This window comes from Falco cherrug, unplaced genomic scaffold (assembly GCF_023634085.1).
Source record: "Falco cherrug isolate bFalChe1 unplaced genomic scaffold, bFalChe1.pri scaffold_41, whole genome shotgun sequence".
NCBI classification, from domain to species: Eukaryota; Metazoa; Chordata; class Aves; order Falconiformes; family Falconidae; genus Falco; species Falco cherrug.
This window is the reverse complement of record NW_026599482.1, coordinates 284,088-311,902: the sequence shown is the minus strand read 5'-3', so window position 1 is coordinate 311,902 and position 27,815 is coordinate 284,088. Positions and strand designations below refer to the sequence as shown.

The 27,815-nt window shown below is 52.9% G+C and overlaps 2 protein-coding genes across 3 annotated transcripts; both read left to right on the top strand.

Annotated features, from left to right (window-relative positions):
- The first annotated feature begins 567 nt into the window (after positions 1-567).
- LOC129735146 (ribosome-binding protein 1-like) lies at positions 568-16,061 on the top strand. Of its 2 annotated transcripts, XR_008730594.1 has the most exons (10): positions 568-665; positions 3,690-4,097; positions 4,643-4,791; positions 5,016-5,138; positions 6,151-6,303; positions 6,640-6,758; positions 7,554-7,707; positions 8,130-8,264; positions 8,548-9,086; positions 16,049-16,061. XR_008730594.1 is itself a non-coding variant. In XM_055700510.1 (9 exons), the coding sequence occupies exons 2-9, from the start codon at positions 3,710-3,712 to the stop codon at positions 8,584-8,586; spliced, it is 1,260 nt and encodes a 419-aa protein (XP_055556485.1). In that variant the 5' UTR covers positions 568-665; positions 3,690-3,709; the 3' UTR covers positions 8,587-9,468. The 2 variants fall into 2 exon arrangements, 1 of the variants encoding a protein (XP_055556485.1); XM_055700510.1 differs by lacking the exon at positions 16,049-16,061 and having other exon boundaries at positions 8,548-9,468.
- On the top strand, positions 15,705-27,603 carry LOC129735147 (ribosome-binding protein 1-like). Its single transcript, XM_055700511.1, has 12 exons — positions 15,705-15,826; positions 16,788-16,910; positions 17,843-18,270; positions 19,462-19,543; positions 22,617-23,024; positions 23,570-23,718; positions 23,943-24,065; positions 25,076-25,228; positions 25,565-25,683; positions 26,479-26,632; positions 27,057-27,191; positions 27,475-27,603. The coding sequence occupies exons 5-12, from the start codon at positions 22,637-22,639 to the stop codon at positions 27,511-27,513; spliced, it is 1,260 nt and encodes a 419-aa protein (XP_055556486.1). The 5' UTR covers positions 15,705-15,826; positions 16,788-16,910; positions 17,843-18,270; positions 19,462-19,543; positions 22,617-22,636; the 3' UTR covers positions 27,514-27,603.
- The last annotated feature ends 212 nt before the right edge of the window (positions 27,604-27,815 follow it).

Here is a 27,815-nt window from a genome sequence, read left to right as displayed (position 1 = left end):
CTCTTCCTCAGCTGCTCCTCTTGCCGCAGCACCTCTGACTTCTCAGACAGCTCGTTCATCAGCTTGCCGCACCACTCCTGTAACCTGGCCACCTCAGCGTTTTGCCTGCACCAACAGAAGCAGCGTTATTCCAGCCCGCAGGCCAGTCAAGCATCCCTGGCGTTACCCAGGGGGAACACATCCTCCTGGTGGGCCTGGTAACAGGGCTTGAAACATCTCAACGGTTGTGTTGGCCTGTTTCTCGGACACGCCTGGTCCTTCAGGGATGGGGTGGAAGGAGCTGACACATCAATTTCAAAAGCTCCGTTTCCATCCATACTAATGAAGGTATTCCAGCATGCTAGTAATCAATCAAATGTACTTGGTAGTAACATTAGAAGAGGCAATCGGGTCACCAAGCAGGTAAGCCCTGCCTTAGCTTAGGCATTTGGATGGTTTTCTCTGACGTGTGTCAGAGCAGACATCTGGCTACATGCCAAATAGCAATGCAGAAATACTGGGGAGAACGTTTTCACTCCATCCGTGCTCAGACTGTTCCCCTTTTCGCTGCAGGCTCTCTCAGGAGCGCACCTCTCCTTTCTAGGGCTACCCTGGGTATGGCGGGTGAGGAAGCTACACGCAGGCAGGCTCCAATGGCTGACTCGGCTCCCGCTGGCTCTGGAGAGGTGGGTGAAAGAATCAGAGTGAGCATCTGGGCTGTAGAGACCAGAAAGGCTTTGCTGCTCCAAGGAATCAACAATGGATTCTTTTTTTGGAGATCAGGGAGCCCAACCCAAGCCGTCTGATGTGGAGAAAAGCTGAATTTCTTCAGGATTTCTTTCTTTCTTTTTTTTTTTTAACTTCCACCTGTGCAGCACAGCCTCCCTGGCTAGTTGCAGTCCACTGGCCAGCTGTCGTGTGAAGGCTGGCACTGCTGCACAACGATCCTGTCTGTCTTGCAGGCTGCAAGATTTTGGCCCAGTGCAGCAGGAGGAACTGAAGGGGGTCGGCGCTCTCTGGCTACAAGCCAGGCCGACTGAGCATGAAATCTCTGAATGCTGCAGCAAGATGTTTACTCCTTGGTTAACGGTGTCTGACAGGCTGAACAGAGCTTTGCTTCTCCACGTGGAGATGCAATGCCTTTTGAAATGAGTAATGACAACCACATCTCTAGATCAAGCGCATTGTTAATTCCTACTGTTGCACAGGGTGTTTGAGATCGTGTCTTTCAACAGACACAGGCTTGAACGTCCTCTGCCACAGCAGCAGCTCTAGAAGGAAGCTAATGGTTTCTAGCCTGTATGGTGCAGATGTGCTGCTCTGCATGGCACAGCTGTGGTGTCACAGACACTGCAAAACCTGCTCTTGTCCTGCGCACAGTTCTAGTGCCTCTAAAATTCAGTCAGACGGTGTAAGTTTTAGCCAGAGCTCACTTGAGCTGCATCACAGGGCATTTCACTTGTGAAGTTCTCATCTCTCACTAGTATCTCAAAAAACCCAGCCATCCACAACCAAAAACCAATCCAGCATCCAGCTGCTCTGGGAGGTGGCGGGAGCAGCTGACGGGGCTGGAGAGCATTTGCCAGCAGTCAGTGATGCCCTTGCCCTAAGCTGGAGTGGCGAATTTTGATCTAAGTCTGACGCGGTGGCACTGTGAGGTCAGCAGCTCTGTTGGTACCAGCGCATTGTTGGGGTTGCCAGGTGAGGAATGCAGGGCGCTCAGCTCCGCCCCGGTCAGCTCCGGGGCACATTGGTCTGGCCCTAAAGCCAGCAGAAGGACGTGGGTACATGTTCTCTGGACCCTCGTTTCTGTTTCCTGCCAGGAAGAGGAAATCCATCCCTTTTCACCCTGCAGGTTAGGAGTAATCCCTCTGTCCCGATGGGGACCATCCCAAAGTGATGCTGCGCTGTCAGGAGGGAGGGGGCTGGCACCAGCTGTGCTGGGATGGAGCCGGCTGAGGCCGCTGAAATCCCAAACGACTGGGACGGGCCGGGATAGCGATGCCTGTAGTATCAGCTGGGATCTCGCGCGGTGCCCTGGTGTAGAAAGTTGGTCCTGCCGGGGGGAAGGCTGGTTCCAGCTGGCGTTGGCAGCCTGCCCGCCTGCCGGCTCTCTGCTGCTTTGTCTGGGATGCTTGGCGAGGCGGGCAGGGAGAGCTGGGCTGCTGGTTGAAACAGCCCTCAACAACCCCCCTGGGGGTTGGAGGCGACGTTTTCATTGCCCTGTCACCCTCTCGCTGCACCAGTGCGGATTCGGCTGGGAGTGAGTTCGCCGCTGTCGGCTGTGAGAAAGGGAAAGGCTCTGAGGTCTCTCCCTGTGAGCACTGAGGTTTTGAAAAGATGCTGATCTCCTTAGTTTTATTCTTATTTTTGCCTCCTCCCTTTCCAGCCACTCCCTCCGTCCCCAGCCCACAACCTCTTAAAGAGGAAATTCAATGATGTTGACAGTTAAGGGCGGGGATGGGAACTTCTGATAGCTGAGGGCTTGATGCACTGATCACGAGAAAGCGCAGCCTGGCACCTCCTGGGGAGTGCCCCTGCGCAGATGAACTGCCTGGCTGCAGCATCGGGGGGGTGGGGGGGTGGGTGGTGTGAGCCACGTGGAGGTGGTGCCCATGGGGGAAACGCACGAGTGGGACAGCGGGGAAGAGCCTGGCTTCCAGACTCGGGACGGGGTTCGGTTAGCGATTAAGAAGAGTGGAGGCAGCAGCATCTTCCTCCGCGCGGGGCTGCACCCTGCCTGCCAGGTCTCAGACCAGGCAGTACAGTCTCCCTTGCGGCTCCGTGTGTTATGGGTGGAGAACCTGAGTGTGGAGAGGAGGGTGGGAACGGATGCCCGCCAGTTAACAGCAGAGGTGGAAAGAGAAGCACCACATCCAGTGCTCCCTTTGCAAGTTTCGTTTCTTCCTGTGGGCATCTGCTGGGGAGATGAGATGGTTAATGACCATGCTTTTGCTTTTTTTTGGCTTGAACTTGGGCCTTTTCCTGGTGTTTGCGTTGCAAGGAGATGGTAGCGTCTTTGTTCTCTGTGTGGCGTCTGTAGCATCATTGCTGGGGTGGTTCTCGTCACTGGAGGCTGGGAGCAGCGACCCAGTGGGATGTGGTCACTGCGTGTCCTCCCTGCCAGGCTGGGCAGAGGCCAGCAGTGCCGCAGGGTGCGGCTGGCAAAGGGAGGCGGCCAGGGCTGCTGCAAAGCTGGGGAAAGCTCTCCCGTGCATGCTTTCCCCTTCCAGGGGGGTGTTCTATTCCAGAGCTGAGACCCTGGATGCACTTCCACCTGCGCCTGGGCGCAGAGATAAGGCCAGGTGGCCCAGGGAGAGCCCAGGTCTTGGCCAAACTGCACCAGGCAGTCTGGAAACGGGCTCTCTTACTGCCGCAGGGCTGCAGGGATTGCCCAGGGTCGTGCAAAAGCGTCCCATTGGACATGGCATGGGCACTTTGCTCGTGGCTGTCTCTGATTGCATCCCTGGTTTTTTCTTCCCCCTCTTTGGTTCTTCTGGAGCTTGCTGCAGCCAGCGCAAGCAGCCCCTGCGGTGTGGCTGGAGCACCGTGCGCAGGCAGCGCAGCGGAGGAGCGCAAACCTGGGAGGGGGCGGGGGGTGTCAGCAGGTTGCCCACACAACACAGATGGACATGGGAAACTCGCTGCTCACAGAGAGGCTGTTGCGCCTCTTTGTTTTCCCCACTAACTGTTGTTGTGGTGTCTTGCAGGCACAGAAGAATAAGGCAGGATGGATGTCTATGACCCTCAGATGCCGAATGTCGTGCTCTTTGGAGGTCTGATGGTGGTATCAGCCATCGGGATCTTCCTGGTGTTCACCTTCATGGAGAAGGTCCTCCGTCCTTCTGAGGAAGCCTTGGCCAAGCAAGGCAAAGGGCTTAAGAAGACTCAGCAGAAGGAAAAAGAGAAAAAGAAGAAAGAGGAAGCTGTTGAGAAAAAAGGAAAAGGAAAGAAACATCAAGAGAAACCTAATGGACAGGTCCCAGAGGCGCACCAAAGTGCTCCAGTGGTCAGCTCTGTCACCATAAAGAAAAGCAATGTTCTTCCAGCCCATGAGGAGCAGAAGCATAATGGACCTGTCAAGAAGGTGGCTGCATCCAAGAAGAAGAGCGAGCCAGGTAAGGCCAAGTTCCTCTGCATATATCCCCGTCGGGTAAGCCGGCAGAGGGATCGGAGAAGGGCTGGAGTCATCTCGTTCCCTTAGCAAAGAGCTGGAACGAACCTGCCTGGTGAAAGGCAGGAGACGACCTTGCTGCTCTGCATCACTGGCACCGCTGCGTGGAGCGACAGTCCCCCAGCGAGGCTGTGTCACAATGGAGTCCAGCTTCTGATGCCCACCACGTCTCTGCTCCCTGGCTTTAGCAAAGCGTGCCCAGCTCCGTCTGGAATCGATCAGTGTGATGGAGGGCGGTGGCAGGGCGGCAGGAGCAGTAGCAGAGCCAGGCAGAGGTGGCAGCTGGCTCAGGGAACGCTTGTCTGTGGTGAGCGCCGTCCCCAGCGCTCGTCACATTGCTTTCAGTTAGAGAGGTATCAAACTTGGCTGTGGACATCTGGGCGGTTGCTGGCGTGAAATGGCAGTTATGGGGTTGAAGTCAACTGAGGCGATGCTACTCAGCCCTGCCGTTGGCTCGAGCGCTCCCAACCCCTCCTCTCTCCTCCCCAGCACCTGCGGACTCGGATGGGCCCCTCTACCTGCCCTACAAGACGCTCGTGTCCACGGTCAGCAGCACGGTGTTCGGCGAGGGGGAGGCCCAGCGGCTCATCGAGATCCTGACGGAGAAAGCGGGCATCGTCCAGGACACCTGGCACGCGGTAGGGCTGCCAGCAGCGTCGCGTCCACCAGGGCTGGGCCAAGCCTCCGGGGGTGCGGAGGGGTGAAGGCAGCCCGTTTTCGGGCAGGCTGTCCCCCAAGGGGCAGCCTTAGAGACAGGAGCTGAATTTTCCCTGGGGCAGAGGGCAGGACCCTGTGCGTGTGGGGTGGAGGGGTTGGATGCGGAGGTGGTGGTCCCCGCTGATGTGCCACCCTGCGCCGGCAGGCCAAGCAGAAGGGTGACCCTGTCACTGTCCTGAAACGCCAGCTGGAGGAGAAGGAGAAGCAGCTCGCCACCAAGCAGGAGGCTGCAGCCGCTGCCAGAAACAAGGTGGAGGAGCTGAGCCAGGTAAGTGCCGCGCAGCCCTCCCGGCACCCCTGGCACGGGCTCTGCGCCTCACGGCTCGCCGTGTGCCTCCCTCTCCCCGCGTCTTACCCGCCCTTGGAGGTGAAGCCCAGGGGTTCTCTGGGCCCTTCATCCATTTGCTGTTTTCTCCCCCAAAAGGGGAGGAGATGCCCACCTGAGCTCCTCTCCTGGGCCTGATCCAGCCCGGGGAGGCACGTGCCCTGTTGGGCAGCCGCAGCTGGAGGGGGCTAAAGCCGTGCCCGTAAGAGACTGCAGCTTTCTGCTGCTTTCCGGAGGACAGTAAAGCCCTTCTCATCTCTTGGCAGAGCCCCTGAGCTGAGAAGGTGTTGATCAGTCCCTTTTTAAGGAGCCTGGTGCTCTTTACAGCCCCCTTGCCTGGCTCAGCCCCTTGCCTCCACCTCTCGTTGGGTGTTGAAGTCAGAAGGGACCCCCGGCGCGTCGTGCTCAGCACCTCCTGCCCCGCAGCCGCCAGGACCCTGCTGCAGCAGGTCCATCTGCCTGCAGGCAGGAGAGGAGAGGGCGAAGCCACCCTGTGCACTGAGTGCTGTGCTAAGCCCCGGCCTGTGCAGGCAGCCCAGGGCAGCGGCACGGCATCACCCAGCCGGCCAAGAGAGCACCCCTGCCTTGGCAGGGGGCGGAGGGGGGGGGTGTTTGGTTTGTGGGGGTGTTTTCTTTTTTTTGTTTTCCTGCTTTGCCCCAAACTTGATGTGATGATATTGATCCTGGGGCCGGGGAGGGGAATAAAATTCCAGGCTGTCACTCCTGTCTCTTAGCTGGCCCAGTGTGGAACAACAGTGGCATCCAGTGGCCACTGAGCCCAAAGCTTAATGCAGGAGGAAATGGAAGTGCGGAAGGGTGTAGCTGGGCCTGGGGGCAGCGCTGAAAGGGTTACACTTCTTAAAGTCTTCTGAGCCAGGAGGCCACTTGTTTCGAGTCCCCTTAAAGCAGGGGAGTTCCTGCGCTGAAACTGACCGGGTGGCTTCTCTCCTCGAAGGAGCTGGCGGCCGAGCGGGCCAAGGCGACGGCCGTGGAGGGCAAGCTGAAGGAGCAGCTGCTGGCCCGCGAGCAGGAGATGGCAGCGGTGCAGGCACGCGTGCAGGCCAGCTACCAGGACCATGTCAGCGAAACGCAGCAGCTGCAGGGCAAGGTGAGCCCCACGCGGTGCTCTGCAGCTTCCTCCGCTGGCTGCCGGCTGGCCCTCGGTGGCAGCTGCCTGGTCTTTTGGAGAAGACCGAGGTGGGCGAGGGGGCCAGAGCCTCGGGGAGGGGCGAGAGCCCCGCAGTGCTCCTGAGCCGTGGTGCTCACGCTAGAAGAGGGATGTGGGAGCATCCTCACGGGATGCAGCAGCCGCAGGGGCTGTCAGCAGCAGCAGACACCTCGCTGTGGCTTCCTTGCCAGTCCCTCTTGCCCATGGAGTGGGCTCCTCAGGGGAGAGCCGAGGGGCTGGCAGCAGCGGCATCAACCCCTGTTGGTCTCTCCCTAGATCCGCACCCTGCAGGAGCAGCTGGAGAATGGCCCCGACACGCAGCTGGCTCGCCTGCAGCAGGAGAACTCCATCCTGAGCGATGCCTTCTGCCAGATCAGAAGTCAGATGGAGAGCAAGTAAGACTAGGGGTGGGGGTGGGGGCAGAGCCTGGGGCCGCCCTCTGGCAAGCCCTGGGGGGGGCTGTCCATCATGATTGGCCACCCCCTTTCTGGAGGGTGCTTCTACAGACGCCCCAGCTAGCTGGAGGTAGAGGAGGGAGTGAGGAAGAGATTGCCAAATGGCTTCTGTGGGCCTGGCAGGGGAAACAAGGATGCTTTTCCCAAGTGGAAGGGCAGGGGAAGCCCTCTCTGCTTTGGAGTCACCTGTGCTGATGCTAGCGGAGGGGGCAGAGGGGACCAGAAGGCACTGCAGCATTTCTCCACACTTCGGAGAGCTTGTGCTCACCAACTTCAGAAGAAATGTCGCTGGCTCTTTGATGGGAGCGGTGCTGCAGAGAAGCGAGACCTGCCTGGTGCATACAGAACAACCAGGAGCTAGGGAGAAGAATTTGGCGCTCCTTTTTGTAGAAAGTCTGAAATGGCTGGTGATTAACAGTGGTCAGTTAATTACAGAGCAGACTCCAGCTGCTTAGAGTGCTTTCTCCTGTGTCTGGGAACACAGATCCTTGCGTCTTCTACTTCATGAGAAAGAAATGTCTCCTGTGATGGAAACGGAGCTTTTGAAATTGATGTGTCAGCTCCTTCCACCCCATCCCTGAAGGACCAGGCGTGTCCGAGAAACAGGCCAACACAACCGTTGAGATGTTTCAAGCCCTGTTACCAGGCCCACCAGGAGGATGTGTTCCCCCTGGGTAACACCAGGGATGCTTGACTGGCCTGCGGGCTGGAATAACGCTGCTTCTGTTGGTGCAGGCAAAACGCTGAGGTGGCCAGGTTACAGGAGTGGTGCGGCAAGCTGATGAACGAGCTGTCTGAGAAGTCAGAGGTGCTGCGGCAAGAGGAGCAGCTGAGGAAGAGCTGGAAGATGAAAGTGGCGGCCTTGGAGAGGCAGATGGAGCAGCTGCAGGTCAGGCAAGCGCCTGCAAACCTGCTCCCGCCGGGTGTGAGGGTGGGGGGGGAAGCCTAGGTGGTGCACCGTGCTGGGTGGTAGCCTCAGGTGAGAGAGGAAACCCAGTGGCCCCTGCCAGCGGGTGCTCACGAGGACGTGGGTGCTCCCTCTCGACTCTGAAGCCCTTGGTGCAGGAGGTAGAGCTTGTGGCTTTGTTATTGTCACCGGGGTGTGGCTGGATTTGGGGGTTTAGGGGTGTTTAAAGGACACCTCCCAGGTAGAGCCTCTGAGCACGCCGCTGGAGCAGTGGCGCATCGCTGGCTTGTGGCCGCCGAGGCAGCTCAGTGGAGACCTGAGGTGACCCCAGATGTTTTGGAGGGGGGAGTCGCCAGATGGCCAAGGGAGACTCAGGCAGATGCCTTCTTTTGACTCCCATGTAGGAAAAACTAGGAAAAAAAAAAAAAAGAAAGAACCGGGGCCAGGCAGCAAGCGAACTACAGGAGCGACTGAAGGTTACCCAGGACCAACTGGCCAAAGGGAGACTGAAGAAGTGTAAAGAACAGCTTCAGGAAACGGTACTTGTGGTGGCCGCAGCCATCCCTCCCCTTGGTGCTGGTGGAGGGCAGGGGGAAGCGCGTGTCAGGCAGTGGTTGAAAACCGGAGACAAGGTGGCACTTGCTGCCAGAAACCATCTGGGTGGCTTTTGGGAAGCTCTGGGAGCACAGGAGATGGTGGCCATGGTTCTCCCTTCTCAAAAGGCAGGACCTGGCCCATCTGTGAAACGCTTTGATGCTTGAGCTGCCACGAGGATAAGGTTGAGAGCCAGTTGAGTAACCCACCTCTCTTTTCCTTCTCCAGGGGGAAGAGGACAGTTTGAAGGAAGGGACTTCAGTCTGACGAGTCTGTGACCTAGACCTTACCGTCACCTTACCAAAATGCCTTACACATTCCTAAAACGAAAACTAAAAATATATGCCTGATTTACTGTAGAAAAAAGTTGCAAGCCATTCGTGACCTAAAACCTAGTTTTGAAACTTAGAAAAAACCCCAAACACAAAAACCCAACCAGTAAACACTGCAGGCATATGTTTGTAAGAAAATCTTCATACTGTTTTGTACAACTACCGTTTGTTCCCAAGGGCACCGCACCGACCACATCGGGGCAGGCAGAACCCACAAATCTGTGAAAAGGGAAGACTCTGTTTGTACATCAACTGGTGATTTTTTTTTTCCTTTCTTTTTTACTTTTTTTGTTTTGGTTTGGGTTTTTTTGTTTGTTGGAGTGGAAGAAGTGTGAAAGTGAGACCCAGCATGGAAGGAAGCCTCTCTTTGATGGGTGGCTCTTGGCGCGTATCCTTTTGTGTATTTCTGGGTGTCGATGCATTTACAATGATGTAGTGAAAAGAGCTTATTCTTGCTTCATTTTCCGGGTTATTATTTACTAATTTTTTATTAAGTTTGCAAGCCAGCCAGGTGTTTGGGGTCACTGAAGAAGGACCCTGCTGTGGCCGGGAGCAGATCCTTTACTCCCCCGCCTTGCTTGCTGTGCTGCAAACAGCCATCCCCTCTGTTTTTTCTCCAAGATACGCAAAGGAGAGAAGCCTTCCCTTCCAGCCACGAGTGTTCTCACACTGGCGGTGCACCCCGAGGTCCCCTGCCACGGGGTCAGGCTGAGCGTGGGGACAGGGCAGAGCAGCGTGAGCGTGGGGACAGGGCGCAGCAGCACAGCCTCGCCAGCCCAGCGCAGGCTGCTCCTGCTCTCTTAAGCCTCAGCGCACCCCAGAAATTCCGTCCCTGCGGGTGCTGCGTGGTGGTGGTCCTTGGGCACTGCCAGGCTCTTCAGCCTTCTCTCTCCCCTTCTTGTGGCTTTCCTGTTGAAACTCCACACAAACCCACCCTTTTTCCCCCGAGTTTTCTTCTTTTTAAATAATTTTTCTTTTTTTATTTCAAGTTGGTTTATTGGGAAATGGCAGAGACCACGTCACAGCTTGGTGCCTGCCTCCTCACAATAAAGCTGCTGAGCCCGGCGCTGACATCAGTGGGATTTGAGGAGCTGGTGGGGGGAAAAGGCCCCCAGAGTACTTGGTACCTCTGGGGGGTGTGAAGAACCAAGGCCAGGAAGGGGGATGAAGGCCAGACCCGCCTCCCTTTTGTTCCCAGAGAAGTCTGCGTGTGCTCAGCCTCTATATTAGACACACCAGAGATTCCACGCAGGCAGGACTGGGTAGACACGTGTCCTGTCCCCCCAGCACTGCAGCTTTGGGGGTCACGATGGAGAAGGGATGTGCAAATCACACTTGGGCTCTGGGGTATGTGCGTGACCTGTCTCTGATCAGGCAAGAAAAAGGGGTCCTGCTGAATTCTGGCTGAGGGAATGGCAAGCTGAGAGCCCACCCCCCACCCCCACCCCCACTGCCTGGTGATTAACAGTGGTCAATTCATTACAGAGCAGACTCCAGCTGCTTAGAGTGCTTTCTCCTGTGTCTGGGAACACAGATCCTTGCGTCTTCTACTTCATGAGAAAGGAATGCCTCCTGTGTCTTTGGCTGTACCCTGTTTCATAATAATGCCAATGGAAGTGCCTGAGGCCACTTTAGACTGGTTTCTTGACAAATTCTACTTATTTGTCGTTTTAATGTTTGATTCATCCTTTCCACTTTCCCACTAGATTGTGGCCTCCAAGACGCATGCAAATACCAATTAATACCCAATACTTTGCTAACACTTTGGACTACTTCAGCCACAAAGTGTGGACCTCTGTCAGAGGAAATTCCAAATCTCGGAATTATTTCTTGTAATAACCACTTCACAACCTCTTTTTGCTTGTGTGGTGCGACAGGGAAGGGCTTCTGGCCATCCTGTAAAAGTATCAACCCTTACCAGGATATACTGGTACCCATTTTGTCTAGGTAGCTCTGAAAAATCTACTTGCCAATAATCTCCAGGTTCTGTACCAGATTTCAGTCTGCCCATTTGAACCTTTTTCTTAATCACTGGATTGGTTTTCAAACGTACTTCACACTTTGCAGTTACCGTATTAGCTATTCCCAACATCTTAACTGATATTACTTGCTTTCCCAAAGATGTTACTAAGGCTTCTGCTCCCCAGTGACACTCTTGATGTCTCGTTTGAATTATCTCTCTCATCACAGGAGGTGGAATTACTACCTGTCCATTAGGAGTTATCCACCATCCCGCTAAGTTTTTCTTAGCATTTAATAACTGACCCGATTTGTCATCTTCCTCTGAATATCTCGGTTTCTCCCTGGGAAGGGTTACTGTTTTAGAAGGAATTATTGCCATTTGCAATGCTTGTTTCTTTGCTACCCTTTTGCAGTCTTATCAGCTAAATTATTCCCAGCTATTATTTTTGTATTGCCAGTCTGGTGTGCCGTACAGTGCATGATTGCTACTTGATCTGGCTTTTGAACTGCTTGTAATAATCGTAAAATCTCTGTTTGATGCTTAATGTTTGATCCTTGAGAGGACAATAACCCCCTCTCTTTCCACAAAGCTCCATGGACATGCACTACCCCAAAGGCATATTTTGAATCAGTCCAGATATTTACTCTCTTGTCGTTGCTTAGTTCTAAGGCTCGAATTAAAGCGATGAGTTCTGCCTTTTGGGCTGATGTGGTACCCGCCAATGCTCCTGCTTCTATGACTGTAGTCTCTGTTGTTACCGCATATCCGGCGTATCGGACTCCTTGTTCCATAAAGCTGCTTCCATCAGTATACAGTTCCCAGTCTGGTCTCTCCAATGGCACATCCTTCAGATCTTCACGACTGGAATAAACATACTCGATGGTAGCCAAGCAATCATGTTCCAGTCGTCCTTCTTCCTGTATGGAACTTAAAAACACTGCAGGATTTACCAGGTTAGTTGTCTTTAGAATCACATCATCCTGTTCAGTCAATACCACCTGGTGCTTCATCATTCGGCTGGGGGACAGCCAGTGTCCCCCCTTCTGTTCTAGGACAGTTATCACCATGTGTGGCACATAGACTGTTATTGTTCTTCCCAAAGTCAATTTCCGAGCTTCTTGTATGAGCATCACTGTTGCGGCCACTGCTCGCAGGCAGTTTGGCCACCCTTTACTCACTGTGTCCAGTTGTTTAGAGAAATATCCGACTGGTCGTTTCCAGCTTCCTATCCTCTGGGTTAACACGCCCGGTGCAAGGTGTTGCCTTTCATGTACAAACAGCTGGAAATCTTTGGTTAGATCCGGCAGTCCCAAGGCAGGTGCAGACATTAAGGCACGCTTCAACTCTACAAAAGCCTTTTGTTGTTGTGGGCCCCATACAAAGGGAGGGTTCTTTTGGGCCTCGTACAGCGGTTTAGCTATTAGCCCATAGTTCATGATCCAAAGGCGACACCACCCAGTCATTCCCCAAAATGCTCTGAGTTCATGAATATTTCTCGGCTCAGGTATACCACAAATAGCTTCTTTGCGATTTTTTCCTAATTGTCGTTGTCCTTTTGAAATCTCAAAGCCCAGATATATCACAGTCTGGCAGGCTATCTGGGCTTTCTTCCTGGATACCTTATACCCATTTAGTCCCAGGAAATTCAAGAGGTCAATAGTCACCTGTATACAGGTAGGTCTTTCTTCTGTAGCTATCAATATGTCATCCACATATTGTAGGAGTAAATGCCCAGGTCTTGGTTTGTCCTGTTTCCAGATTTCAAGTTCCTTTGCTAAATGATTTCCAAAAATAGTTGGACTGTTTTTAAATCCTTGGGGTAATCTAGTCCATGTCAGCTGCATCTTTTGCCCGGTTTGAGGATTTTCCCATTCGAAAGCAAACAGTTTTCTGCTTTTCTTTTCCAAAGGTGTACAAAAGAAAGCATCGTTTAAATCAAGCACTGTAAACCACTGATAATTCTCCCTCAATGCTGTTAACAGTGTATAAGGGTTTGCTACTACAGGATAAATATCCTCAACTATTTGATTTACTGCTCTCAAGTCTTGTACCAGTCTATATTCACCCGAAGGTTTTCTGACTGGTAAAATAGGAGTATTATACTCAGATTCACATTCTTCCAAAATTTTATACTCCAAAAATTTATCAATCCATTTCTTCAATTCCTGTCTCACTTCCGGTTTGATTGGATACTGTTTAATTCTCACTGTTCTGCGCCTTCCTTCAAATCTATTTTAACTGGTTCTGCTAGTTTCGATTTACGAGGAATATCTGTCTCCCATACAGTAGGGATCACTGCCAAATCCACCTCCGGTGGAATTTCTTGTTCCTTTACCTTTTCTTGTATCGTCAGGATTTCTCCCGTTTTTGACTCAGGTATTTTCAAGAAAAGTTCTCCTTCGTCAAAAACAATCTGTGCATTTAATTTGGATAACAAATCTCTTCCTAAGAAGGGTACCGGACATACTGGTACATACAAAAATTCATGTGTAATTATCTTATTTCCAAATTTCAAATCCAGGGGTTGCAGGAATGGCCTGTTGTTGTTCCAATTTTTCCTTTACAGGTATTTAATAAAAAAATGTCGCTTCTGTATCCACTCCCAACCTCACAATTTAAACAACATTTTTTTCCACTTTCTTATTATCAGAAGTTACAGCCATTACCAAATTATCTCCAATAGTTAGCTTACATTCATCCTGCCAATCCTTTCTTTGTCTTAAGTAAAAAAAACAAATCCACATCTGGCATTTTATTCCATTTCCCTTCTCTTTTACAATACAGCATTAACTGCAAAATAGTGTTACAATTCAGTGTCCCATTCGTGGGCCACTTTTCCTGATCATCCAATATATACAAAGGCCACCAATTATTACAATACTCAAATTATTACAAACTCAATCATCTGGCTCTTTTGCAGATCATCCTGTAAATTTCCCCAATGTGCCAATAAACATCCCAACAAAGAATTTTTCGGGATTTTGTCATTTACAGCAAGATTACCCATGCTTTTACTTTTAAACAACCAAGTTAACTTAGTTGCCATGGTGTAATTACTCACAGTACAATACACAATTATTCAACTCTGTCACTCCGATCCGCGGATCCACACTCCCACTCGCTTTCGTTCTCAATTATACGTCTGACCCTTACAGCCACACTCACACTTTCCCACAGTTACTTTAAACAAACATATAACACAATATTATACCTCTTAATTTTCTTCTTAATACACAAACTCACAAAACAACAAAGAACACCAAAACCTTCTAACTTCTTGTTAGAGGCACTACCTTAGAGAACACTATAGCGTATAGTTTCTCTTGTCTCCACTTTTGTCCAACCCTGCAATAGCTTTCGCTTATGTCTTACGGGCAGACGCCTAGGCTTCCACTTCCACAAGGATCCTTTTAGTCCAACCCTGCAATAGCTTTCGCTTATGTCTTACGGGCAGACTCCTAGTCCTACCCTGCGCAGCTCTTTCACCGCGTCTGACAGGCAGACTTACTCAGTGGGGCTCCAACCCACTGGTGGGACTCCATCCCACTCTTTCCCATACAATTATTATAGTGGGACTCCCCCCCACTTTCTCCAGTGCACTTACTTACTTACTTACTTACTTACTTACTTACTTTAGCGGGACTCCCACCCACTTACTACAATTAAAAAAAGAAGTGTCTTACCAAATATCCAGGGAACGTCGCGAAGAGCCTTACGGATCGGGGATCGATGGGTGTCCCCGAGAAATCCTCGGTGCCGGCTGGAACCGATCAGGTCCCTGACTCCGCCGGTCTCCTTCAGTGAGGTCCCATCTGGGTCGCCAAACCTGTTACCGAAATCTCGGACTGAAGAACTTATCGACACCAATGTGATGTAGATAAGCAGACACTTCTTTATTGACGGCCGGGTACGTGAGCGAGTCCTCTCACGATCAACGCACGCCAGGTCCCAAAATCAGATTCCATATATAGAACTTATTCATACATATTCATTAAATATTCATGCATAATCATAACATTTCGCGTAAATCATTAACATACTCTCCTCCTATATCCGATTCTGCGCAGTAGAGCTTAGAAAGGTCTAGAAATGGGTCTGGGGTGCAATTTGGGTAGGTGGTGTATGAGTCGGTGGTCGCGATCTCCCCCTGCCGGAATTACCTTTTACTGAAGTTCACGGTTTCTTGGCAGGTAACCACAAGCTGTTCCAGTCGACTCTCCCCAGTTCCCATTCATCTCATATTCTGACATTTCAGTACACCTCTGCGTACAGAAGACTGGTTAAATACAAAGAAACCTTTCAACCCTAAAGTTATTACCTAAGTTTTAACAATGGTTCCAGCCCCTTCTTCTAGCCTTGGTACAAGACGTACAGAAGATCTCATAGCAGCTTTTACTGTGCAACTAAGAGTTTCATTAAAAATATTTCTTATCCTTCTATTTTTCAATTTTATAAAATGATTTTATAAAATCAATTAATCAATCAAATAAAGTCAATCAATCTTAACTTATTAACAAATCGATAACATGTCTTCATTGCCTTTCACTAAAATTCCTCTTTCCTGTGAAACCAGTTGTGTTTGTGGGTTTGGGATCTTTTTTTTCTTTCCTCCCCTTGTTCAGGGAGCAGTAGCCCAGCACAGTTCCACTTGATTTTTTTCTGGTGGTGTTACAACAGACATTGTGCAGTCCTCCCAACGCTTTGTCCATCAGTAATGTTTTCACTTTTTTCTTGTTCCTGTTTTAAGAGACACTATTGTTTTCTTTCTAAGGGCTGTATTTTTGTTATGTCCTTCATGATGAGTGAATTCAAAGTACTTTCAATGGCATAATACACTTTGTAGTGTAATTTTGTGAAAATGCTTCTCTATGAATTACAAAAAAGATTTCATTTTCTATTATTTCAGAGGTAAACCCTGAATTAATCAATCCTGGATGTGGTGTTTCTGTCTTCTAGAAATACGTGAAGCTTAACTTTGTTTTTATAGGTTGAGAAGGAAAAAGCAAAGAAAGATGTTCAAAAGTGCAGGCGGTGGCAAAACAGGAATGTGTGGATAAATTAAATAACATCACTAATCGTCAAATGAAACAAAAGATTACTGTAAGGAAGAATGACTGTTTGAAAATGGAGAATGAAAACACGATAGAAGAAAAAGACAAAAAGATTTTTTCATCTGGGGAGAGCTCAAAATTATTAAAATGCCAGTGAAAGGGTAAGCTAAGGAAATAATCTCTAATTCTTATTTGTAGTACTATGTAAGTGTCTTAGGTTTTCTGATACTGTGGTAGTTGAAGTAGTTTCCTCAGTGGTGAAAGCCATAGTGAGTAGTCCACTGCTTTTCAAAAAGTGAAGAAAATTTCTTCTTAGAAAACACTAAGCTCATGATGGAGGTTCAAATTTATGGCCTGCTCTAAAAAAAAGAAAAGGAAAAAAGAAAAGAAAAAAAACCCCCATCCAAATTCCTGTGATTTCCTTGTCAATACTGAGGCAAAATGCATCTTTGAAACCAGAAAGAAAAGCAGACTGGAAAAAGCAGTTATTTTTGTAGGAAATGGCCACCTAGAAAAGAAAAGTAGGAACCTGGGGTTTGCTACTACTCCCTTTTCTAGGTGATTTTAGTGATCTCCGTGCAGTTGGTGTTTTCCTTTTCATTAAGTTAATATGCCCTTTGTCAGGAGAGGGTGATTTGAAGAATCAGTCAGCAGTATGCAGGCGAGCGGAGGTTGTCTTTATTCGGCAGCGCTGGGTGCATGGGGGATCGCGCCACCAAAGTCATGCACCCCGAGGTGACTTTTCAGTCCCCCCTTTATACAAGCTACTCAGACCTATTCATGAGTTTTCCAAGAAATGGTTTACATATTCATTACAATTCTGAGAATTCATTTACATATCTCATGCCTGCACAATGTCCTTGAGGAGTTGTCTCTGCGCAGACTCTATTCCTCAGGGGCCATGTTTAAAGTCTTTGTCTTCGCCACGTTGCATGTACAACAGGAATCTAAGACAGAATGTCCCTTCTGAAGATAACCAACCCAAGGCCTTAGCAGTCTGTGCATCCGTCATGTGGCAGTAAGGGTCCTTGGACATCTCCCGACTTTTAACTAAACGTAGGTGCGTCATCCTTTAGATAAGTGGTACAGCATTCGCTATTCAGAGTTCCCGTTGTTTGTCAGGCAGCACCAGTCCCGCTGTGTCACCACATTTCCTTCTCAACCTGGACTTGGGACAGAGACCAGTCCTGCAGACACCTCGGCAAGGAGGAGCCCTTGATGAGGACGACGACGAGCCGCTTTTGGGTGAGCTCAGAGCTGACTGAAGCACAAGCGAAAAGCCCCAGCTCAAACCAGGCCGCTTTGCTTTTCTTGGAAGTCACAAAGCTTCGCTCTGGTGGGTCTCTTTGCATCGGAAACCCTTGTGCTCCCAACGCTGTGACCTGTGTGGGTGCCAAGTCAGAGCAGTCCGTCGCCGCCTGCCTTTGAATTCAAGGTTTGAACCGCGCAGTGTGGCCAGAGCGGGCACATGCTGCGAGAGGTCACGGACCACCATTTCCCTGGCCCTGCGGCTGAGCCAGCGCAGCCCGCTGCTGTGCCGGGAGCGGTGGGGACAGTGCCGCTCTGTCCCCACACAGCTGCCCAGAGCTCAGGGGAGGGGGCGGCCTGGAAGCGCCTGGGCTCCAGCGGCCGGCCAGAGAAAGCCCCCCCAGTTCTCACGGGGGAAGTGACTGACATGTGCAGGGTTTCTCCTGCTCGGACTGCAACAAGTTTCCCAGGAAGCTCCCCAAGGCGTGGGCGTTTGGGTCTGAAGCCCCCCGGGCCGAGAGCAGGCGCTGCCAGGGAGCTAGAGCCCGCGGCAGGCTGGCCGTCACTCAGCAGGCAGGTGAACCTGCTTCCCCGCGCCCCACTCCATCCACCTCCGCCAGCTCTTACTTCCAGCCTGCTCCCCCCGGCCCGTACCCCCATCCTTTCTCCCCGTGCGGCAGCTGCAGCAGGCGCGTACCAGCCTCCCGAGCCCCCGGCTGACGCGGGGCACTGGCACGCTCAGCCGGCAGCGCTGGCCCCGCTGCAGGAGGGCTAGTCCGCAGGCTGCAGAGGAATCACTCGCTGACCCAGGGGAGGGAAAGCCCATTTATTTAGGCTGTTTGAATTTGGCACGCACAGAACATATCCCAGTAACGCACGGGAGGCTAAGGGGTTTGGTTTGGTTTTTTCTTTCTTCTTCTTCTCTACAGACATACAGGAAAACTCTGTGCAACTCCCATGTACACACTGCACAAAGGAAACAGCTTTAAGCAACCACCGGTGAAACGTGGAAGCCTTTTAAGATCTCTGGAGCTGGCACAGGAATGCTTTCTACCCCCCATACAAAAGGCATTTCAGTTTCAGGTCAGACTGTCTAGGTGGTATTTCCATGCATTTCTGCAGAATTAAAGAAGCTAACAGACAAAAAGCCCAGATCAAGCCATATTAGTCAGGCTGATTGGTTCTACCACGTTAGATCAATAGTGATTATGAACAAACGGACCAAGTGACCAAAGACTGGGGCTGAGAATACCACTTTTTGAGATGTGGTTTCTTTTCACTGTACTACCCATAGAACTGGAGCGCTCTGATAGAAGTATCGGCATTTGTAGACGCCTCAGAAGCATCTGACCCGCTAGTAAGTGTGTATTAGAGAAACGAAGGTAGTTCTAAATTAAACTATGTCAACAGAAAAGTAGTTGATAGAATCCCTCAGGCTGAAGGAGAACTCAAGGCACTTCATAACAAGAACACTGAACCTCTAGAACAAGTGAACCTTTAAATATTATTACTGCACCGTGAGTTTACAAGAGTGGATTAGGACTATTTCTCCAGAAAAATGTGTCTATTTTATGTCTGTTTCACTTCAGGATTGGCCTTTATTAGTACTGCTCTGCAACTGCTAGCACTAAGAATTTAACCCAGTTTTTGTGCCAACAGGTTGTTTTAGCCTAACTTTCACTACAGGTTTTCAGTTCTGTATAAAGTGGTTACAGGGGAAACTGTTTCTGAGTTTGGCCATTTGACCAGCAGCCTCAAAAAGACTGACTGAATTTTGCTTTTTACAACTCGGAAAATTAAGAACAGGAACCAGTTTGTTCTCACACCCCCACCTCACCCCCACCCCCCTTTCATCCCATGACACATTGACACTTTGCAGCGTTGGACCAACATTTTTGGAGACCTTTAGCGTTAATCCATTGGGGACAGTATTGGGCTGCTGGACAACCAATGCAAATATTAATAAACCAAGAGAAATCCTTAGATTTGATTTGTTGAGGGTCATTTGTACATACGAGCTACATCTCCAAAATGTGCTTTATTCTACCAACAGCTTCCCTGCAGTTAGTGAAACCCTTGCCTAGAATGGTTGCTTTACATAACTGATCTATTAAAACATGGAATGCCTGTAGAGTTGTGGCACTGCATGACATCTACACGGGACTTGCTTCAAGAGCTACGACCAGGGAGCCTCCTGGCTTCTCAGCAGTGCAAGCTCGGGGCAGGTCCTCTGGCCCATTTGCTTGGCATTCATGCTTTATGCCTAAAAAAAGAGGCAAAACACTCAATGTGGTATTCCAGCATGCTAGTAATCAATCAAATGTACTTGGTAGTAACATTAGAAGAGGCAATCGGGTCACCAAGCAGGTAAGCCCTGCCTTAGCGTAGGCATTTGGATGGTTTTCTCTGACGTGTGTCAGAGCAGACATCTGGCTACATGCCAAATAGCAATGCAGAAATACCGGGGAGAACGTTTTCACTCCATCCGTGCTCAGACTGTTCCCCTTTTCGCTGCAGGCTCTCTCAGGAGCGCACCTCTCCTTTCTAGGGCTACCCTGGGTATGGCGGGTGAGGAAGCTACACGCAGGCAGGCTCCAATGGCTGACTCGGCTCCCGCTGGCTCTGGAGAGGTGGGTGAAAGAATCAGAGTGAGCATCTGGGCTGTAGAGACCAGAAAGGCTTTGCTGCTCCAAGGAATCAACAATGGATTCTTTTTTTGGAGATCAGGGAGCCCAACCCAAGCCGTCTGATGTGGAGAAAAGCTGAATTTCTTCAGGATTTCTTTCTTTCTTTCTTTTTTTTTTTTAACTTCCACCTGTGCAGCACAGCCTCCCTGGCTAGTTGCAGTCCACTGGCCAGCTGTCGTGTGAAGGCTGGCACTGCTGCACAACGATCCTGTCTGTCTTGCAGGCTGCAAGATTTTGGCCCAGTGCAGCAGGAGGAACTGAAGGGGGTCGGCGCTCTCTGGCTACAAGCCAGGCCGACTGAGCATGAAATCTCTGAATGCTGCAGCAAGATGTTTACTCCTTGGTTAACGGTGTCTGACAGGCTGAACAGAGCTTTGCTTCTCCACGTGGAGATGCAATGCCTTTTGAAATGAGTAATGACAACCACATCTCTAGATCAAGCGCATTGTTAATTCCTACTGTTGCACAGGGTGTTTGAGATCGTGTCTTTCAACAGACACAGGCTTGAACGTCCTCTGCCACAGCAGCAGCTCTAGAAGGAATCTAATGGTTTCTAGCCTGTATGGTGCAGATGTGCTGCTCTGCATGGCACAGCTGTGGTGTCACAGACACTGCAAAACCTGCTCTTGTCCTGCGCACAGTTCTAGTGCCTCTAAAATTCAGTCAGACGGTGTAAGTTTTAGCCAGAGCTCACTTGAGCTGCATCACAGGGCATTTCACTTGTGAAGTTCTCATCTCTCACTAGTATCTCAAAAAACCCAGCCATCCACAACCAAAAACCAATCCAGCATCCAGCTGCTCTGGGAGGTGGCGGGAGCAGCTGACGGGGCTGGAGAGCATTTGCCAGCAGTCAGTGATGCCCTTGCCCTAAGCTGGAGTGGCGAATTTTGATCTAAGTCTGACGCGGTGGCACTGTGAGGTCAGCAGCTCTGTTGGTACCAGCGCATTGTTGGGGTTGCCAGGTGAGGAATGCAGGGCGCTCAGCTCCGCCCCGGTCAGCTCCGGGGCACATTGGTCTGGCCCTAAAGCCAGCAGAAGGACGTGGGTACATGTTCTCTGGACCCTCGTTTCTGTTTCCTGCCAGGAAGAGGAAATCCATCCCTTCTCACCCTGCAGGTTAGGAATAATCCCTCTGTCCCGATGGGGACCATCCCAAAGTGATGCTGCGTTGTCAGGAGGGAGGGGGCTGGCACCAGCTGTGCTGGGATGGAGCCGGCTGAGGCCGCTGAAATCCCAAACGACTGGGACGGGCCGGGATAGCGATGCCTGTAGTATCAGCTGGGATCTCGCGCGGTGCCCTGGTGTAGAAAGTTGGTCCTGCCGGGGGGAGGCTGGTTCCAGCTGGCGTTGGCAGCCTGCCCGCCTGCCGGCTCTCTGCTGCTTTGTCTGGGATGCTTGGCGAGGCGGGCAGGGAGAGCTGGGCTGCTGGTTGAAACAGCCCTCAACAACCCCCCTGGGGGTTGGAGGCGACGTTTTCATTGCCCTGTCACCCCCTCGCTGCACCAGTGCGGATTCGGCTGGGAGTGAGTTCGCCGCTGTCGGCTGTGAGAAAGGGAAAGGCTCTGAGGTCTCTCCCTGTGAGCACTGAGGTTTTGAAAAGATGCTGATCTCCTTAGTTTTATTCTTATTTTTGCCTCCTCCCTTTCCAGCCACTCCCTCCGTCCCCAGCCCACAACCTCTTAAAGAGGAAATTCAATGATGTTGACAGTTAAGGGCGGGGATGGGAACTTCTGATAGCTGAGGGCTTGATGCATTGATCACGAGAAAGCGAGAAAGCGCAGCCTGGCACCTCCTGGGGAGTGCCCCTGCGCAGATGAACTGCCTGACTGCAGCATCGGGGGGGGGGGGGGGGGGGGGGTGGGGGGGGTGGGGGGGTGGGTGGTGGGGGGTGGGCGTTGTGAGCCACGTGGAGGTGGTGCCCATGGGGGAAACGCACGAGTGGGACAGCGGGGAAGAGCCTGGCTTCCAGACTCGGGACGGGGTTCGGTTAGCGATTAAGAAGAGTGGAGGCAGCAGCATCTTCCTCCGCGCGGGGCTGCACCCTGCCTGCCAGGTCTCAGACCAGGCAGTACAGTCTCCCTTGCGGCTCCGTGTGTTATGGGTGGAGAACCTGAGCGTGGAGAGGAGGGTGGGAACGGATGCCCGCCAGTTAACAGCAGAGGTGGAAAGAGAAGCACCACATCCAGTGCTCCCTTTGCAAGTTTCGTTTCTTCCTGTGGGCATCTGCTGGGGAGATGAGATGGTTAATGACCATGCTTTTGCTTTTTTTTGGCTTGAACTTGGGCCTTTTCCTGGTGTTTGCGTTGCAAGGAGATGGTAGCGTCTTGGTTCTCTGTGTGGCGTCTGTAGCATCATTGCTGGGGTGGTTCTCGTCACTGGAGGCTGGGAGCAGCGACCCAGTGGGATGTGGTCACTGCGTGTCCTCCCTGCCAGGCTGGGCAGAGGCCAGCAGTGCCGCAGGGTGCGGCTGGCAAAGGGAGGCGGCCAGGGCTGCTGCAAAGCTGGGGAAAGCTCTCCCGTGCATGCTTTCCCCTTCCAGGGGGGTGTTCTATTCCAGAGCTGAGACCCTGGATGCACTTCCACCTGCGCCTGGGCGCAGAGATAAGGCCAGGTGGCCCAGGGAGAGCCCAGGTCTTGGCCAAACTGCACCAGGCAGTCTGGAAACGGGCTCTCTTACTGCCGCAGGGCTGCAGGGATTGCCCAGGGTCGTGCAAAAGCGTCCCATTGGACATGGCATGGGCACTTTGCTCGTGGCTGTCTCTGATTGCATCCCTGGTTTTTTCTTCCCCCTCTTTGGTTCTTCTGGAGCTTGCTGCAGCCAGCGCAAGCAGCCCCTGCGGTGTGGCTGGAGCACCGTGCGCAGGCAGCGCAGCGGAGGAGCGCAAACCTGGGAGGGGGCGGGGGGTGTCAGCAGGTTGCCCACACAACACAGATGGACATGGGAAACTCGCTGCTCACAGAGAGGCTGTTGCGCCTCTTTGTTTTCCCCACTAACTGTTGTTGTGGTGTCTTGCAGGCACAGAAGAATAAGGCAGGATGGATGTCTATGACCCTCAGATGCCGAATGTCGTGCTCTTTGGAGGTCTGATGGTGGTATCAGCCATCGGGATCTTCCTGGTGTTCACCTTCATGGAGAAGGTCCTCCGTCCTTCTGAGGAAGCCTTGGCCAAGCAAGGCAAAGGGCTTAAGAAGACTCAGCAGAAGGAAAAAGAGAAAAAGAAGAAAGAGGAAGCTGTTGAGAAAAAAGGAAAAGGAAAGAAAAATCAAGAGAAACCTAATGGACAGGTCCCAGAGGCGCGCCAAAGTGCTCCAGTGGTCAGCTCTGTCACCATAAAGAAAAGCAATGTTCTTCCAGCCCATGAGGAGCAGAAGCATAATGGACCTGTCAAGAAGGTGGCTGCATCCAAGAAGAAGAGCGAGCCAGGTAAGGCCAAGTTCCTCTGCATATATCCCCGTCGGGTAAGCCGGCAGAGGGATCGGAGAAGGGCTGGAGTCATCTCGTTCCCTTAGCAAAGAGCTGGAACGAACCTGCCTGGTGAAAGGCAGGAGACGACCTTGCTGCTCTGCATCACTGGCACCGCTGCGTGGAGCGACAGTCCCCCAGCGAGGCTGTGTCACAATGGAGTCCAGCTTCTGATGCCCACCACGTCTCTGCTCCCTGGCTTTAGCAAAGCGTGCCCAGCTCCGTCTGGAATCGATCAGTGTGATGGAGGGCGGTGGCAGGGCGGCAGGAGCAGTAGCAGAGCCAGGCAGAGGTGGCAGCTGGCTCAGGGAACGCTTGTCTGTGGTGAGCGCCGTCCCCAGCGCTCGTCACATTGCTTTCAGTTAGAGAGGTATCAAACTTGGCTGTGGACATCTGGGCGGTTGCTGGCGTGAAATGGCAGTTATGGGGTTGAAGTCAACTGAGGCGATGCTACTCAGCCCTGCCGTTGGCTCGAGCGCTCCCAACCCCTCCTCTCTCCTCCCCAGCACCTGCGGACTCGGATGGGCCCCTCCACCTGCCCTACAAGACGCTCGTGTCCACGGTCAGCAGCACGGTGTTCGGCGAGGGGGAGGCCCAGCGGCTCATCGAGATCCTGACGGAGAAAGCGGGCATCGTCCAGGACACCTGGCACGTGGTAGGGCTGCCAGCAGCGCCGTGTCCACCAGGGCTGGGCCAAGCCTCCGGGGGTGCAGAGGGGTGAAGGCAGCCCGTTTTCGGGCAGGCTGTCCCCCGAGGGGCAGCCTTAGAGACAGGAGCTGAATTTTCCCTGGGGCAGAGGGCAGGACCCTGTGCGTGTGGGGTGGAGGGGTTGGATGCGGAGGTGGTGGTCCCCGCTGATGTGCCACCCTGCGCCGGCAGGCCAAGCAGAAGGGTGACCCTGTCACTGTCCTGAAACGCCAGCTGGAGGAGAAGGAGAAGCAGCTCGCCACCAAGCAGGAGGCTGCAGCCGCTGCCAGAAACAAGGTGGAGGAGCTGAGCCAGGTAAGTGCCGCGCAGCCCTCCCGGCACCCCTGGCACGGGCTCTGCGCCTCACGGCTCGCCGTGTGCCTCCCTCTCCCCGCGTCTTACCCGCCCTTGGAGGTGAAGCCCAGGGGTTCTCTGGGCCCTTCATCCATTTGCTGTTTTCTCCCCCAAAAGGGGAGGAGATGCCCACCTGAGCTCCTCTCCTGGGCCTGATCCAGCCCAGGGAGGCACGTGCCCTGTTGGCAGCCGCAGCTGGAGGGGCTAAAGCTGTGTCCGTAAGAGACTGCAGCTTTCTGCTGCTTTCCGGAGGACAGTAAAGCCCTTCTCATCTCTTGGCAGAGCCCCTGAGCTGAGAAGGTGTTGATCAGTCCCTTTTTAAGGAGCCTGGTGCTATTTACAGCCCCCTTGCCTGGCTCAGCCCCTTGCCTCCACCTCTCGTTGGGTGTTGAAGTCAGAAGGGACCCCCGGCACGTCGTGCTCAGCACCTCCTGCCCCGCAGCCGCCAGGACCCTGCTGCAGCAGGTCCATCTGCCTGCAGGCAGGAGAGGAGAGGGCGAAGCCACCCTGTGCACTGAGTGCTGTGCTAAGCCCCGGCCTGTGCAGGCAGCCCAGGGCAGCGGCACGGCATCACCCAGCCGGCCAAGAGAGCACCCCTGCCTTGGCAGGGGGCGGAGGGGGGGGGTGTTTGGTTTGTGGGGGTGTTTTCTTTTTTTTGTTTTCCTGCTTTGCCCCAAACTTGATGTGATGATATTGATCCTGGGGCCGGGGAGGGGAATAAAATTCCAGGCTGTCACTCCTGTCTCTTAGCTGGCCCAGTGTGGAACAACAGTGGCATCCAGTGGCCACTGAGCCCAAAGCTTAATGCAGGAGGAAATGTAAGTGCGGAAGGGTGTAGCTGGGCCTGGGGGCAGCGCCGAAAGGGTTACACTTCTTAAAGTCTTCTGAGCCAGGAGGCCACTTGTTTCGAGTCCCCTTAAAGCAGGGGAGTTCCTGCGCTGAAACTGACCGGGTGGCTTCTCTCCTCGAAGGAGCTGGCGGCCGAGCGGGCCAAGGCGACGGCCGTGGAGGGCAAGCTGAAGGAGCAGCTGCTGGCCCGCGAGCAGGAGATGGCAGTGGTGCAGGCACGCGTGCAGGCCAGCTACCAGGACCATGTCAGCGAAACGCAGCAGCTGCAGGGCAAGGTGAGCCCCACGCGGTGCTCTGCAGCTTCCTCCGCTGGCTGCCGGCTGGCCCTCGGTGGCAGCTGCCTGGTCTTTTGGAGAAGACCGAGGTGGGCGAGGGGGCCAGAGCCTCGGGGAGGGGCGAGAGCCCCGCAGTGCTCCTGAGCCGTGGTGCTCACGCTAGAAGAGGGATGTGGGAGCATCCTCACGGGATGCAGCAGCCGCAGGGGCTGTCAGCAGCAGCAGACACCTCGCTGTGGCTTCCTTGCCAGTCCCTCTTGCCCATGGAGTGGGCTCCTCAGGGGAGAGCTGAGGGGCTGGCAGCAGCGGCATCAACCCCTGTTGGTCTCTCCCTAGATCCGCACCCTGCAGGAGCAGCTGGAGAATGGCCCCGACACGCAGCTGGCTCGCCTGCAGCAGGAGAACTCCATCCTGAGTGATGCCTTCTGCCAGATCAGAAGTCAGATGGAGAGCAAGTAAGACTAGGGGTGGGGGTGGGGGCAGAGCCTGGGGCCGCCCTCTGGCAAGCCCTGGGGGGGGCTGTCCATCATGATTGGCCACCCCCTTTCTGGAGGGTGCTTCTACAGACGCCCCAGCTAGCTGGAGGTAGAGGAGGGAGTGAGGAAGAGATTGCCAAATGGCTTCTGTGGGCCTGGCAGGGGAAACAAGGATGCTTTTCCCAAGTGGAAGGGCAGGGGAAGCCCTCTCTGCTTTGGAGTCACCTGTGCTGATGCTAGCGGAGGGGGCAGAGGGGACCAGAAGGCACTGCAGCATTTCTCCACACTTCGGAGAGCTTGTGCTCACCAACTTCAGAAGAAATGTCGCTGGCTCTTTGATGGGAGCGGTGCTGCAGAGAAGCGAGACCTGCCTGGTGCATACAGAACAACCAGGAGCTAGGGAGAAGAATTTGGCGCTCCTTTTTGTAGAAAGTCTGAAATGGCTGGTGATTAACAGTGGTCAGTTAATTACAGAGCAGACGCCAGCTGCTTAGAGTGCTTTCTCCTGTGTCTGGGAACACAGATCCTTGCGTCTTCTACTTCATGAGAAAGAAATGTCTCCTGTGATGGAAACGGAGCTTTTGAAATTGATGTGTCAGCTCCTTCCACCCCATCCCTGAAGGACCAGGCGTGTCCGAGAAACAGGCCAACACAACCGTTGAGATGTTTCAAGCCCTGTTACCAGGCCCACCAGGAGGATGTGTTCCCCCCGGGTAACGCCAGGGATGCTTGACTGGCCTGCGGGCTGGAATAACGCTGCTTCTGTTGGTGCAGGCAAAACGCTGAGGTGGCCAGGTTACAGGAGTGGTGCGGCAAGCTGATGAACGAGCTGTCTGAGAAGTCAGAGGTGCTGCGGCAAGAGGAGCAGCTGAGGAAGAGCTGGAAGATGAAAGTGGCGGCCTTGGAGAGGCAGATGGAGCAGCTGCAGGTCAGGCAAGCGCCTGCAAACCTGCTCCCGCCGGGTGTGAGGGTGGGGGGGGAAGCCTAGGTGGTGCACCGTGCTGGGTGGTAGCCTCAGGTGAGAGAGGAAACCCAGTGGCCCCTGCCAGCGGGTGCTCACGAGGACGTGGGTGCTCCCTCTCGACTCTGAAGCCCTTGGTGCAGGAGGTAGAGCTTGTGGCTTTGTTATTGTCACCGGGGTGTGGCTGGATTTGGGGGTTTAGGGGTGTTTAAAGGACACCTCCCAGGTAGAGCCTCTGAGCACGCCGCTGGAGCAGTGGCGCATCGCTGGCTTGTGGCCGCCGAGGCAGCTCAGTGGAGACCTGAGGTGACCCGAGATGTTTTGGAGGGGGGAGTGTCGCCAGACGGCCAAGGGAGACTCAGGCAGACGCCTTCTTTTGACTCCCATGTAGGAAAAACTAGGAAAAAAAAAAAAAAGAAAGAACCGGGGCCAGGCAGCAAGCGAACTACAGGAGCGACTGAAGGTTACCCAGGACCAACTGGCCAAAGGGAGACTGAAGAAGTGTAAAGAACAGCTTCAGGAAACGGTACTTGTGGTGGCCGCAGCCATCCCTCCCCTTGGTGCTGGTGGAGGGCAGGGGGAAGCGCGTGTCAGGCAGTGGTTGAAAACCGGAGACAAGGTGGCACTTGCTGCCAGAAACCATCTGGGTGGCTTTTGGGAAGCTCTGGGAGCACAGGAGATGGTGGCCATGGTTCTCCCTTCTCAAAAGGCAGGACCTGGCCCATCTGTGAAACACTTTGATGCTTGAGCTGCCACGAGGATAAGGTTGAGAGCCAGTTGAGTAACCCACCTCTCTTTTCCTTCTCCAGGGGGAAGAGGACAGTTTGAAGGAAGGGACTTCAGTCTGACGAGTCTGTGACCTAGACCTTACCATCACCTTACCAAAATGCCTTACACATTCCTAAAACGAAAACTAAAAATATATGCCTGATTTACTGTAGAAAAAAGTTGCAAGCCATTCGTGACCTAAAACCTAGTTTTGAAACTTGACAAAGTTGTATAATATCATTCAAAAAGACCTGTGCAAATACAGTAATGGAGTACTCCAGGGAGAACTAGTTCCCTCCAACACACCTCCTGCACTTGCTGGACACCCACTTGACTCTTTTTTCCATCTTTGAAATGCGCTGTCTGGATGTACTGCTTCAGT

What these genes read in the sequence shown, in the direction of transcription:
- LOC129735146 (XM_055700510.1), top strand. Translation starts at nt 3,710, where the DNA reads ATGGATGTCTATGACCCTCAGATGCCGAATGTCGTGCTCTTTGGAGGT. An exon ending in AGGTGGAGGAGCTGAGCCAG is followed by an intron (nt 5,139 to 6,150) that starts GTAAGTGCCGCG and finishes CTCTCCTCGAAG; the next exon opens with GAGCTGGCGGCCGAGCGGGC. An exon ending in AGAAGTCAGATGGAGAGCAA is followed by an intron (nt 6,759 to 7,553) that starts GTAAGACTAGGG and finishes CTGTTGGTGCAG; the next exon opens with GCAAAACGCTGAGGTGGCCA.
- LOC129735147 (XM_055700511.1), top strand. Translation starts at nt 22,637, where the DNA reads ATGGATGTCTATGACCCTCAGATGCCGAATGTCGTGCTCTTTGGAGGT. An exon ending in CAAGAAGAAGAGCGAGCCAG is followed by an intron (nt 23,025 to 23,569) that starts GTAAGGCCAAGT and finishes TCTCCTCCCCAG; the next exon opens with CACCTGCGGACTCGGATGGG. An exon ending in GGCAGATGGAGCAGCTGCAG is followed by an intron (nt 26,633 to 27,056) that starts GTCAGGCAAGCG and finishes ACTCCCATGTAG; the next exon opens with GAAAAACTAGGAAAAAAAAA.